The following is a 14774-nucleotide window of genomic DNA, read 5'->3' on the forward strand; positions in this document are numbered from 1 at the left end:
GACACACTTCCGAAATCCTTTGTTCGCGAGATATTCCCGGCAGACGTTGCGGCATTGTATGGGATTTTTGAAAAAGAGGAATATTCAATGGTTTCCGGGAGGAACCGGAAGTTGGCTGGTATCACGTTTAAGAGAAGCTGAATGCTTAGGGTGGCGGCATGAAATTATACACATGTATTTTTTTGCAAAATTTCGAAAATTAATTTTCAAATTTTTTTTTCCGAGGGGAGAGTGACTTTATGTCGGTGTCAGTTTTCAATATGACACTTTGTGATGTTTCATCTGCCACGTGCTTATTCGTTGCGTGTACAGTCCGTCGTCGGATGGCGACGCAAGCGATTATTACGCTTGACGTCAGCAGACGTTCCAAATCGTCATACGTCGGGACGCCTGAACTAATGAACGACGCGTTTTACTTGTCTTTATATACATATATATGTTTCTTTCGTTCTCTTTGATTTTTCGTCTTTTTTATTTTTGGTAATTTTTAAACGGACTTCAGTCAGCCGAGCCAGTTCATTGTGCTTTGTGGTTTTTCGTGATTTGCCGTGTAAAAAGAAGCATCGGTGATTGGTTGGGTATCGTTGGTATACTTAATGATCAATAATGATCGTGAATAATCAATGTGATTGGTATTTTGATGCGTTGGATCATTTTTGAGGTTTTTTTTTTTAAATAGTTAACTGTATAGATATACTGTGATTATTTTTACTATCTGTCAAAGTACCTGATATACGATGTATAATGTCAATTTCCACGAGAATGTTTAATGATCTATAGATCATTGCTGATCCAAGTTGATTTACTGTTTTTCGTAAAAATAATGTTTTACTTGATATTTTTTTTAAATCAATTTTTTAAGTTGGTCAGTGTGCCATAAATTTTTTGAGATAAAATTTTTGAATAATTATTGTATTCATTGATATTTTTATTATTATTCAGAATATAAAATTTTCCGAACCACTGTCCTTGCTTTTTTTTTCAAATTCTCACAGTTGTTAACGGACGCGATCTATTTTTAAGCCGATGGGTATCAGTCACATCTACGACTTACTGTCGGACTTTTTTTTTCAAACTCCGTTACTACATGAACAAAAAACCGTTGCACAGAAATTCCAGACTTGTCAAGTATTTTTTTATAGATCAAATTAAAAAAAAAAAGATAGTGGACAAAAATTGTGAATTTTTTACGGTCCATTTAAAATTTCGAAAAGTACGGAATTCTTGTAGTAGATATTCTTCCTGAGTAAGCCAAACATGGCGTCTGGCAGTGCTGGCGGAAATTCGATACGGCAACGTCAACCAACGATGCAACTGCAATTGCAGTCGTCGGCCATTATTAAATTCTCATAGCAGTTCCTAACGTGTTTTGCGATTCGATTTCGCGTCTGGAGTATTGCGAATTTAAGGAATTTTTGCAAGCAGATGTAATACCCTATAAAAAAAATGGTAAATATACAAAAATTTAACACGTAAATTCATACACAGAACGTGCACGTGTCGAATAAAAAAAAAAAGTGCAAAATTTTATTACAGGAAAATGAAAATTACCTCGACTTTCCCTCAACGTGACCTCAGCCTGACCCATGCTCGATGTACCGAAACGACGGCCGTACAATAAGACAAATGGGAATTTAAACGCTGGGATGTAGAGAACGTTCAATTTGACTGCGGGTGGGACTTTATTGTTCGACGTGAACCTAGTTTAAAAACCATTGTTCACATTTTCCCAGTGTTACTGCTGTTCCCACTGTCTAAAGATCAGTTAACGTGTCCACGTGGATATATATACATATACAGCTAAACTATAAATTGAAACAAGGCAACAATATAGTAAAAATAAAATGAACAAAAATCAACACGAAACCTTCAATATCGAATTTTGACATTAACTACAATAAAAATTCATAAACGCAGTTAACATCAGTTCGTTGAAATAACAAAAGGTGTACATTGGCTCTTGAGCTATTATTTGATTACAATTAAAAAAAAAAAAAATTATGTGCTGATATTAATACAGGATGAAAAATAAAAATCAGAGTTATATTTTTTTTTTTCAAGTGCTGAATTTCATTGTCAGAAACACGCGCGCTATTTATTGGTATTTTCTTGTCTCTTTGTATACCTATTGGTCGTAAAAATCGTACAAAGGTCTCGTGTGCATCCAGACGATGCACCGGGTGCATAGATGCATCTTCGGTCCTGCATTATTATTTTCTCGAAGCACGTCGTACCGTCTTACGTTTTGCGGAGGGAATAGAAATTTCGCACAGCAATGCAAGTCTGTGCTTAGCAGTAGCAGCAAGTTTCTCGTGACTCAATTCGGCCAATAAGAAAGCATAAAAAGTCGGCCGGGGTCCGTTTAAACTTGAGGTAATTAGTTTCTATCCTAATTTACGTTCTCGTTTCGCGGCAGCGTTAATCCTTGACGGGACAAACTGGCCATCCGTTAAATTGCCGTTTAATATCTAGGAAAAGTGGCGGCTTAATAAAGTACGCGCGTGCGCAGAACGTGGTTTAAAACGTGAAAACGGAAGATTCACGAATTACCATGAAATTACAAAATTACCTAAAAAAAGAAAAAAAAAATTATTAATCGTCAGTACTAATTTATCACTATTTATTATATCATCGACGTACGTATGCTTATTACTATTTTCATTAATTTTGCAAATTTTCATTATTTACAGGTATGAGCTGTCGCAGGATCTCCTCGATAAGCAAATCGAGATGCTGGAGCGAAAATACGGAGGCGTCAAGGCGCGTAACGCCGCCCTGACGATACAGCGCGCCTTCAGGAGGTACACGCTCCTTAAGAAGTTCGCAGCTATAACGGCAATGGCAAAGGCCGAGAAACGTTTAAGCAGGAAGCTTCAGGAGGCGTCGGATCGACCAGGAATCGGCGCGAGCGTCGGTGGACCTGTAGGTGGCAACAATATGACCGATAACGAGAGGATGGCTTATCACAGTCAAATATACATCCAGCAACCTCAGTCGGCCACAAGGCCAACGCCCATCAGGAGCATGTCCTTGCGCGAGAGGCGACATGCCGATGGGACGTCCCAGTCGCCGATACCCAGGAGCCAGAGCGGAAGGTGCGAGATACAGATTTCATCTCATCAGAGTCATCAGAGCAGCGCCATGCACGGTCAACATGGGAACCATAGCATTCATCACCAAAGCGGACGTCACACGCCGTCTTTGGCACCGAGTCCTTGCTCCAGACATCAGCCGCCTCCTAGTCCATGTTGGGACTCCAGTTCGCAGGGCAGTGGGTCCAGTGTTCACTATTATAATCCTCAGGTGAGATCAATTCCCCAGGTCGTTGACGATAGGGCAAAGTAGGGTACTAAGAAATTTAGATTTGTTTTTTATTGTGGTAGGATTGGATTTCGTTGCTGAAATCGTTTTTAGTGGGTTACTTTGCGAATTTGGATTATTTATCGTGGGCGTATTGGACCCTTTTGAAAGGCTCATTTGGATTTGGTCTTGAGGATCCGAATTGCTTGGTTGCTAAATTGAGTTAGGACCAGGAGAGCAGTGATTAGTCAGGGGAATTGAGCAACTTCAGTCTGAGGTGGTTTAGTCGAATGGTATCCACTTCGATCTGAATGCTCCCTTTGATCTGACCCTTGTAGACCTGATATTCAAGGAGATTTAGGAAGGATAAGATGTGAAAATCGTTTGATTAAATCAAATTGCTTTTCTTTTTGTATTGTAGGTCGATATGCTCATTGTTGATTTATTTTGTTTTTAGGAAGCTTTATGCGGTCTAAGACAGGAAACGCCACCACGTGATTTGCATCGGACGCCGTGCACTTCTCCCTCCACTCCCCAGAATCTGCAAGCACCGCCGCCACAGTCCTGGACCAGTGCGTCACAGTTGGGATCAGGAGGCAGAGCACGAGGATCCGGAAAGAAGGTACCACCGGAAGTACCCAAGAGAACGTCCTCCATTACGTCCAGGTCGATGGAGCAGCGTCATAATGGTCTCAGCAAGAGCGTCGAAAACGGAAGCTTAAGCTCCGTGCAAAGTTCTGGTAGCGATTCTACCAACTGCGAGAGTTCAGAGGGTGACGCGCACAGAGGATCACCGATTTGGAAGCACAAGGGAATCGTGAGTTTCCTCAAATTTTATTCTTTTGTCACTGCAGCCAAATGACTCCAGCCTCTTCCACTTGGAACAAAGACTTGGACCTCTCTATTCTTCTCTTCCTCTGAATTTCGTCAAAGAACACTTTTGTCCTCTCTGCCTAAAGTTTCTCTGGGAAAATTTTTAATTTTTTTTTCAAACCTGTAAAAATGCTTTAACGAAATTTCCAATTTTTAAAATGTACAAGAACAATATTAATATGGATATGTTCATTTAAGCAGTCGAGCTCACCGGAACATCAAGAATGCGGACATACTACGGAAACCGGAAGTATGATTAGCAGCGTGAAGGATCTCAGCCATTCCCATGCAAGTTCAGGATATCAACTTCCGTTAATGGATCACGCGGAGGCGCCACCTCAGACAAGTTACAAAGTCTCGGAAACCGTCAGGAAGCGCCAGTACAGGGTGGGCCTGAACCTCTTCAACAAGAAGCCTGAACGTGGCATCAGTTACCTGATTAGGCGCGGCTTCCTGGAGAACAGTCCTCAGGGAGTGGCGAGGTTCCTCATCAGCAGGAAAGGCTTGTCGAAGCAAATGATTGGCGAATATCTAGGCAATCTACAAAATACCTTCAACATGGCTGTGCTAGAGTGAGCATCAATTAGTCTACACATTTGTAAACGGGTCTGAAGAATTTTCTAAAACAATTGAACACACGGTATACGTGTACCTAAGAAACCGGTATAAGGAATGCTCGCCTCCGGTATAACCAAAGCGATGAAAAGTTTATCGATTTCACTGCCGGCGGTCATTCTCAAACCACGGCACTGGTGACACTCAGTGACATTTCCATTAAGACCCATTTACTTGCATCGTTTATTAAATTTAAATCCAATTGCAAAAGAGTCATTAACACCGTTATTGCTTTTTCTTTTATAAAAAACATTTGATTCGCAAAATGCCATAAATTATAATGAATTTATTTATGTCAACAGATGTTTCTCCCACGAGCTGGACCTATCAGGAATGCAGGTCGACGTGGCTTTACGAAAGTTTCAGGCATACTTCCGTATGCCTGGTGAGGCCCAGAAGATTGAACGTCTAATGGAGATTTTTAGTCAGCGTTATTGTCAGTGCAATCCTGACGTCGTCTCCAGGCTGCGTTCGCCAGACACGGTCTTCGTTCTTGCATTCGCCATTATTATGCTCAACACAGATTTGCACACGCCAAACCTGAAACCCGAGAGACGCATGCGATTGGATGATTTTGTTAAAAATCTAAGAGGCATCGATGACTGTGGCGACATCGACAGGGATATCCTAGTTGGGATCTACGAGCGTGTCAAGGCTAACGAATTTAAACCTGGCTCTGATCACGTCACCCAGGTTATGAAAGTTCAGGCCACCATTGTTGGTAAAAAACCAAACATGGCCTTGCCACACAGAAGACTCGTCTGCTACTGCAGACTGTACGAGATACCGGATATTCACAAGAAGGAACGACCGGGTGTTCATCAGAGGGAAGTTTTTCTATTTAACGATCTACTGGTCGTTACAAAGATTCTCAGCAAGAAGAAGAGCAGCGTCACCTATACGTTCAGACAAAGTTTTCCACTTTGCGGAATGGTCGTCACGCTCTTTGAAGTTCCTCGTGAGTAGATACTTGTCTTTGTCTGCTTCTTTTGAAATATCCTGTAAAACATTGACAGTGTAACCAGACAGTCAAACAGCAGCGTGTACCAGTACCCTGATTGGTAGACTGCTTAGACTCCTTTCTTAAAAATATGTTGAAGATCAATTCCAAGTGAAGAAAAAATTTTCATAATTATCTATAAAAAAAAGTTTTTTTATCAACTATACTAATCTCGGTACTGTCTCTTTCAGATTATCCATATGGGATAAGGCTGTCTCAGCGCGTTGACGGAAAGGTGCTGGTGACTTTCAATGCTCGAAACGAGCATGATCGGTGCAAATTTGCTGAGGACCTCAGGGAGTCCATCAGCGAGATGGACGAGATGGAAACGTTGAGGATCGAAACTGAACTCGAGCGACAGAAGAGCAGCAGAGGAGCACGTGGTAGCGCTGAGAATCGTGACTCTGGAGTGGCTGATGTGGAAGTTTGTCCTTGTCCAGGTCCCTGCTCGGAAAGACCAGAAGTCGCCGACATGGACACCCAGCTTAAGCGTTCAGCACTTAGTAATTCCCTGTTGGACATACACGAGCAATGTAAATCATCTCATTTGTCGAAGTTTTCTCTGTAGTCGTTAACCAAAAATTTCTTGCAATAATTTTTAATAATTCTTGCATTTTTTTTTCAGTTGCTGGCGAGAAGCCACAGCGTCGCGGAAGCGTCGGCTCGTTGGATAGCGGTATGTCAATTTCATTTCAATCTACTTCAGCCAGCTCGATGAGCCAAGGCGTTAAACATCCGGTTCAAGTTCATCCGGTCCACCCAGGGGCTACTATCCCTGGGGGTGGTAAAGCTCTGGCTCAGCAGCCATCTTTTTTAGGGGGTCTATTCGCTAAACGTGAGCGAAAGCTGTCGCAATCTGAAGACTCTTCTCCCTACAGCCGCACGACGGAAGTGTAAGCTAGTTCACTGCGTAGGTCAGAAAGAAATTCTTGGTAGGAAATTCTTTCCTTCTCTCTGTCTTTTCTTTCTTTCTTTCTTTCTTTCTTCCTTCAACTCGTCGTTGCGTTTCGTTGCCGCATTTAGGAATTCTTTTTTTTTCTCATAATATCCAAATACTCACTAGCTTACAAAATTCATTGTTTTACTTGTTTACGTTCGTTATGTAGATATCTTTGAAAAATTTATTATTTAATAGTTCTATTGTTTCTATTTAATATAATTGACCTAGGTGACAATTCGTATTACAATTGTCACTTTAGCTAAAGAGAATCGTGCTAATTGTCTTTATACAATTATATTTCAATTAATTAGTTATCTTTTCATTAAGCATCTAAACACGTATTCATTGTAGGTAAACCAATCGTGTTTCTCTACTCACTCTCTCTTTGTCTCTCTCTTTTTTTCTTTAGTCTTATTAAATTTTATTTATCGTTTATCAATCTAATCCACGTTAACACGATCAGGAACAATTTGTATCTTAATTATATGATGGCGTTAGTACCGCCTATCTTTTTTTTTTTGTAAACTTTTTTTGACTCTAGTCCTATTCAGCTATCGTATTGTTGAATTTTTCGTTTTGTAAAATCATCGAAAGCGCCAAAGTGTTTTTATAACCCACGTCCGTCACTGCTTTCCCTATTTCTTTCCAATAGAGAAATATATGCATAGCAAAGATAACGAACGGAAACAACGTCAAGGATATATTCGAAATCGATCATCTTTAAGAACCGTCGTTCATACCTGACGAGAGGATTAAATATACGTCACTTCCGGTTCCTTTATCGTCTCCCACGATAATTTCCCAATTTGAAACGACCATCCAACAGCTCGTAACGTTTCTATTAATTTTTCTGGCTGTGACTAAAAGAAGCAGGTTAACATCACTCAAAATAAAATCGTAGAAATAATAAAAAATTTTGAAAACAAAAAGAAAAAAACGTGCGAGTACCCTTAACCGGAAGTTAACAATAAAATGACCGTATTTTCGACGTAGAATATTTCCATTCTGTAATCCGCATGATTATTTTATTTTTTGGCATCAAACGCACTATATGAAAAAAAAAAAATAGGAGAAAGAAAGAAAGAAAAAAAAATGTAATAAACGCGGTAAGAAATTTTTATTTAACGATTAAATGAAAACTAACCTCAAATACACTTGCGCTGTGCGGCGACAACGATTGGGCAGGATCCAATCTTGTACGAGATTTTTGAAAAAGTTTAAAAGTATTGCCAATACTTCCCCCCCCCACTCCTACCCCCTCTATCAATCCAAAATAATTCCTACTTCCTCCAACGGTTTCCCAAGTTTCACTCCGTCTCTCTCGTACATCGTGTGTATAGTATTTATTCGCCTACACAATGTTCGGCTTTTTCTTCGTACGTTGTTTCTAACGAGCGATAATTTCCCGAGCGATCGGTTTGTGTGTAGCTAACTAATCGATTGATTAATTAATTAATCGCAAACGCAGCATAATAAGACGCGATAAAGATTTGCGCGCCCGGAAAAACAATGGTGGGCTATTGGACGAGAGGAAGCGCGGGAAATTTAAATTTCGAAAACGATATAAAGGCAACGGGAAATGTTAATGGCGCCACGATCGATGACCGGTTGGAAGACGCGTCGTTGTCATTATTATTATGATTAATATTATAAATAAAAAGCGGATTATTTAATTATTCTAATTGCTATTAATTAATACAATGATTATTATGCTTATTATTGTAATTAATTATGATTAACTAATTATCATTTCCGTCGAATATCTGTAAATAATAGCAGCGTATTGCCTGTATGATTTATTTACTCTGCGTAACAAAAAAACTTAACGTAAGTTACTCTTACGCTGTCGATGTTGAAAATGATGCATGTTTGATGTCAAGATTCCATTTTACTTTTTTTTTTTTCTTCCAAAAATGGACCTGTCCTTCAATCGCGGTTGCTTCCTTTACCGAGATTCGAATTTCAAAATTAATCGAACTTTCAATCGTGATGATGGAACAAAATATACGGAAACAATTAATGGTACAGTATGTGTAAAAAATTATTGCTCGTCGGTATTCGAAACACTCGCGTCGATCGAATCGATCGGTATTGGAATTAATCGATACTGAAAAATGAAAAAAAAAACAACCCACTGTCGATCATCCATATAGCGCACGAAGTGTGAAAGACTTATAGATAAAGGTAGTTTCACACCGTAGAAATTGTACCAAGAATTAATTGTCATGTACATATAAAACACTGCTGATTGTAATACGAGAAAAAAGTTATTGATAATAAATACGAGATACTATTGAAAAGAAATATGAGTTTTTGAGTGACGTCAATCGATGCGACACAATGGGACTGAGAAGCACGTAGCGAAGCTGAACCAAAAAAAATGGTAATTTTTTATTTAAAAATTTTTTTTCATAATCAATATCGATAGAAATTTTGACTTTTCTCAGATAATTACGATCGTGACTGTATTGAGCGTTTATTATGAAATTTTTTGACATCAGAGCAATGTAGGGTGAAATTTTTTATTTTTCCAAAATTATTCTCAACGCCGGGTGTAACATCTTTCTCGGCTGTTAGCTAAGAAATAAAATTAATTGAAATGTGTAATTTAAGTTTGAGTTACATTCAACTTATTCGACCGTACGGTTCGCTTACGCATCCGGTGTATGTAAATTATATGTAAATGTTAATAACGGTGGAGCGCTTGTAGTATTTTGTTTTATTACATCCATGCATAATTTTGTAATTGCCAAAACACAGAAAAGCTCACACGAGATACCAGCATTGTGTTTGCATGCATTTGTAATGAATTTTGAAAAATTTTATTTTTTTACCTTCACGCCTTCCGCTGTCATTATTATTGAGAAATCAAAATGCTATATCATATCACTAAAAAAATATTTTACCACGATAATATCAACGATCGATATAATTTTCCGTCATCAAATAAAGGATCAGTATCGTGAGGTTTAATTACGATAATAAATCATCTGACCGATAAGTACTCTCTCAAAACGTGAAATAATCTGATAAAGAATTTTTGCCCTTTGACTTTATCAATTAATCACACTAATGAACGTCCCAACCGACAGAAATTCAGTCGTTAAAAATTGGCAACTTGATAATTATCCAAATTTCGATCACGACGAAGACACATTACGAAGTTATATTGATGAAAAAAAGAAACGAAAAAAAAATTCAAAATTTTACGAAAGTTGACTGTTACCCTCATTTATTACGAAAAAAAGCAATAAGTCTAATAATAATAATGACAGATCATCAATGATCTCGATAAGTCAATTGACAGACTAAGTCATTGCCATTGAATGAAACATAAATAAAAAATCACCCAATAATCGTTCGATTTACTATTAATAAATAGTTTCGTATAAGTCTTCAAAAATCAGATATACTTGTACCATAAGGATTTGAATTTTAGCCCTAACTATCAAAAATCAATAATTCGATAATTAAATCGTTCACGAAGTTTTGAAGTTCACCCGAGTAATGTATATTCACAGAGAACAAACGTCCTAGAAATGTCCTATCGATGTCTCACCCAGGTCCTACGCCTAAGTATACGTCTGTACTTACCTGTTTAAACTATACAATGTCCCTATACGTACATCCCATGGATATCTTATGGATCTTATGTTCTTTATGAGTAAAGGAGTGACGTCACAGCTCTTGTGTAATGCAAAAGTGACGTTTTTTGTCCATATACATAAATACATTCGTATACATATATATTTACATATGTATAGTCTAGGAGAAATATATATATATATGTATACTGTCAAGTACATACGGTATACGCGACTACAAAGACTGTCGGACACAAAGAAGTTACGTTTTAGCGAACGTGCATTGTTCGATGCGCGACTAGCTTTAGCATTAGCAGCAACGTGCGTACTCGTCTTTCTTCTGTTTGACGTCATGGCTGTCAGCACTGGCGCCAAGTTTGAAATAAATAAAAAGCAAGAGGTGCACTCTGTTGTTAACAGAGGAAAGGAAATGCATTGGAAGTAGATGCATCCGAGATTATGTATGATAAAATTTAAAGATAAAATTTAAACAATAATTTTTTTATTTCAATTATTGTATATTGTTTTTGTTTTTTTATTTAACAATCTAAAATCTGCTACGGTCTATACATGCATGAATAGCAGTACCTTGAATGGCACAATAATTATTGTTAACGAGGATTCGTTGAGATGCGTTCTTTTTTTTCCTTCTAATTAATAATAATCGTGAATGGAATAAATTATTGAAAATTGAATGGACACCAAATACTTATCTGTATGTATCTAGCGATAAGTACCGAGGCCAACTGTAATTGACAATACGAATTCATCCAATGGGAAGGCGTAAATGGCGATGACAGTTTGCGTGTAATTAATTTAATTGACGAGGGATGTAATATAATGGCGATCTGTATATATTATTATCTACCTAACGTCATCGACTGTAAGTTATTATGATTATTTCGGATGAATCGTCGTTAGCTCGTAAGGAGGGAGTTATTGTAAATTTATCATTGAGATTGTTCATCCGTGTATTGTTTAACTGTCCAATGTAATATTATTATTAGTTTATGGAAATAAAAATTTACTTTGTAGTCACCCGATAGAGCATGCCTTTTTATAAGAGGTGTATTGTCCTTTTTTTTAAAGCAATTTTATCTTGGAACAGTGGAAATTGTAAGGCAGTAAGGTAAGGTTGGGTATACGGAAAAGATACGAGAAGCTCTGGGGTCTGGATTTAAATCCAAACTCACCGGACTATCAGTTTGGTATGCTAATCACCCGGGGTATGGAATCTTACTCTTCGGTCCTGATAGTCGTTTGGTGGTACGTATATTAAAAAAATAATTTTACTTATAGAATTACATTTTTGAGCGTACACCAAACCTGTATGTCATGTCGTGCGTGTACATTTTTCCTGGATGAAGAATGCAGGATGGAAACGATTCAATGTTTACGGCATCGGGATAATTTTGTGGTGACAAAACAAATCCGCCATGACGACGGTACAGGACGCCATCTTTGCCAGGAAAATACAAATTTTTGTTTGACACATTGGTATTCTAGGGGAAAAAAATATTGGTTTTAAGTAACAGTCAGATCATTTTTTTATGAAATTAAATATAGTTAATTAACTTGTTCAGTTTTATCCGGGGAATCACCACAACCTCCCCAATAATAATCATCATGATCCGGTGGGTAATTACGATTTGGATCCGGTAAGTCGTTTCCTGTGTAAAACTGCAATCCTGGCTGATTCGAATAAACCTCCAAAAATCTACCAGAATCTGGATGTAAAATTCTGAAAAAAAAATGTTTAATTAAAAATTCTTCGTTAACTAGAATCGTATTAATTATTCCACTTTAATTATACCTTGCATGAAATCTATAACACCAACAGCTCGGGGTCGTTATGCATAAATTGTGATTGTATCCACCTCCTGGTACATTATACATTGTCTGTTTGTTCAATTGAGTCGGTGTACGCAAATCATAGACAGTCTGATCTACCGGTTCAATTAATCCAATAGGTAAATTATCCCGTATATCCATTAATGTCCATTTGTCGGCATTGATTGTTACTATGTGCTTCCTCAACTCCTTAACTCCCATGCCCTGTAGTAAAATAATTTGTAGTACACAGATATATTAAAGAAACATATTTAGTATCTGATTCAATGAAAAAAAAAAAAAACTTTTTAAAAATAATTCTTTCAACGTACATGGCCTGCAAGATTAAATAGACAATAATTAGTGATATTGGCTGGTGTAGCTTCCGTGGAAGTGGCACGAATGTTGATGTGCAGTTCATTTAAATCTGTCCACGTGTATTTCACTTGGGTCAACATATGTCCCGGATAGCCTTCACTTCCGGTTTTACTAAGATTAGACATCACCTGTTTTGGAATACATTTTTATATTCAATTTGCATTAAACAATATAGTTCAATATTTCTTGTGTCTTACCTTACTCGCGTACGTATTATACACTTATGGGACTTACCACTTGTTTCCCGGATACACACGAGTCCCAATTAACATTATCGAAACCGTAGATTCCACCGTTTATATGATTTTTTTGGTTCTCGTCATTCTTTGTTAATTCATATTTTTTACCGTTAATATAAATTAAACCTTCCGCCACGCGATTCGCCACACGACCAATGATATTTCCGAAATATCTATTGTTTAAATATCCTAATCATACATGACAATTAGTTACGTTGCATTTGGACAATTGTTTGGGGCTTAGATTACCATCCATACTGTCGTATCCTAAAACGACGTCGCCCAAAACGCCATCTTTGTTTGGTATCCTAACTGACTGAATGGATGCTCCCCAACTAATTAATCGCACTGATGCTTTTTTTTTGTTAGTTAACGTATATCTGGTAATATAAATATATTATAACGAGACAGATAAAAATCTTACGTGAACAAATACCTCCGAACAATGTTGAATAATCCAGCGTTTGATTTCGAGTTTTCTTTAGGTACATAACCAAAACCATCTTGTTCGATGCTGATGCTTGTAGTTAACATAATTACAGGTTAGGTTAGATTGACACTTGTAAATTTTAAGAACTAGTTGAAATTACAATTCTTTATATATTATTAAAATTATATGCAGGTATCATTGCGACTTTTTCATATCTAAGTGAATCAAGAACTGAGCAGCTCATGTGATGTATTATTATAGATTTACTAGAATTTAAAGGAATACGCAAAATAGACTTAATTGTCAAATTTGACAGTGCACTCAAATATGACGATAGCCATATAAGAAAACTACGATAGATTTGAAATAGTAATTGCAGAATCAGAGATGAGCAGGGAGATGCGCAACGCTACGGTTTTAGGCGATACCAAAAATATGGTGCTAAATCGTAGCGGCAACATCGGAAGTAGAATTTTGTGATCATCGCCTCCGTCGATAAAGCGTATCCCGCCGTAGTCGAGTTGAACGTGATCACGTACGGATAAGTTGGCGGCAGAGGTTCTCCGCAGCTCACCGCTGGTACCATTTAGATGTTATTCCTTCCTTCCTTTCCTTATGGCTGACTCCACCAAAGAGGAGATGTGCCAGGTCTAAGTATTTTATGTTTACTTGAAGAGTCATCATTTGGTTATCATCGTTTTATTGCGAATAGTAGTACATATTGAAGTAAAATAGTTGAAAGTAATAATATAATGAACTTTAAACGGTCAATAAGAAAACCTTACTAATTATTTAGAATACAGTAGTTTATAATGAAGTGAGTAATCGAGTTAAAACCCTACTACAAATTACAGTATTATAAACATTGAATACTATTTTATTACTTATTTTCTGATGCTTGGTTTCAAATTCAAAATTAACGAAAATTCGAAAAATTCAATAAAGCTTTATAAATAATACGACATATCATTGGATATTGATTTACTTTCAAAATTTATTCAAAATATAAAATTGAAGTTAAATTAAAATCTAAATTTAAATAAACAGAATATACTGAGTAGGTAAAGATTGAAAAAAAATTACGTCCAAATTGAAATATTAATATTATAAATTAGGTGATTGGAACTTTAAAATAACTAATTAAATCAATAAAGTAAGATATTAACAATTAGAAATCGGAAATTCTGGCCAAGTATATTTAGAAATACTGCAAGTTGCCCAAAATCGTGTGCGCGCAAATTCGTCGCGCAGGACTCGGCGAGTGGGAACAGGCGGATGGTGGGGGCGCTCGAGGCAGTGCCCGGACTCCGAGCGCTCATTCTTCCTCGAGCCGGTCTCCTATACTGGTCTCTTGGAATCATTTCGAGCCTTCCTTTATTTTTATATTTATTTCTTCTTTACTTCCTTATTTCTTTATCTTCCATTCTTCACTTTCTTATCTATCTCTTTCCTCATTTCTTCTCCACTTTTATAACTCTATTCCTTACTTTTCCACTTCTTCACTTCTTCATTTCTTTCTTATTATCTTATTCTCAATTCTTTATTTCTATATCCATTTACAACCTTCTTCTTCTTCTATATTTAT

General features: G+C 37.2%; 2 protein-coding genes across 14 annotated transcripts in view; one reads left to right on the top strand and one right to left on the bottom strand.

Moving 5' to 3' along the window:
- The window catches only part of LOC107274173 (IQ motif and SEC7 domain-containing protein 1), an 82885-nt gene extending 73747 nt beyond the window's left edge, over positions 1 to 9138 (top strand). For 9 of the 12 annotated variants that reach the window (XM_015752985.2, XM_015752988.2, XM_015752993.2 and 6 more), the window contains 6 exons: positions 2691 to 3303; positions 3758 to 4117; positions 4372 to 4745; positions 5091 to 5746; positions 5980 to 6321; positions 6414 to 9138. In XM_015752985.2, the coding sequence (XP_015608471.1) occupies positions 2691 to 3303; positions 3758 to 4117; positions 4372 to 4745; positions 5091 to 5746; positions 5980 to 6321; positions 6414 to 6685 (2617 nt within the window). In that variant the 3' untranslated portion in view covers positions 6686 to 9138. The remainder of the gene's footprint in view (positions 1 to 2690; positions 3304 to 3757; positions 4118 to 4371; positions 4746 to 5090; positions 5747 to 5979; positions 6322 to 6413) is intronic. The other 3 variants (XM_015752987.2, XM_015752986.2, XM_015752989.1) reach the window with 3 other exon arrangements.
- Positions 9139 to 11509: 2371 nt separating this feature from the next.
- On the bottom strand, positions 11510 to 14000 carry LOC107274175 (aldose 1-epimerase). Of its 2 annotated transcripts, XM_015752996.2 has the most exons (7): positions 13196 to 14000; positions 13009 to 13139; positions 12755 to 12948; positions 12475 to 12648; positions 12126 to 12367; positions 11888 to 12053; positions 11510 to 11814 (listed from the first exon to the last, which is right to left on the bottom strand). In XM_015752996.2, the coding sequence occupies exons 1-7, from the start codon at positions 13291 to 13293 to the stop codon at positions 11614 to 11616; spliced, it is 1206 nt and encodes a 401-aa protein (XP_015608482.1). In that variant the 5' UTR covers positions 13294 to 14000; the 3' UTR covers positions 11510 to 11613. The 2 variants fall into 2 exon arrangements, with proteins under 2 accessions (XP_015608482.1, XP_024947189.1); XM_025091421.1 differs by lacking the exon at positions 13009 to 13139 and having other exon boundaries at positions 13184 to 14000.
- Between the last annotated feature and the right edge of the window lie 774 nt (positions 14001 to 14774).

The sequence above is a fragment of the Cephus cinctus genome, unplaced genomic scaffold (assembly GCF_000341935.2).
Source record: "Cephus cinctus unplaced genomic scaffold, Ccin1 Ccin1_scaffold2451, whole genome shotgun sequence".
NCBI lineage: Eukaryota > Metazoa > Arthropoda > Insecta > Hymenoptera > Cephidae > Cephus > Cephus cinctus.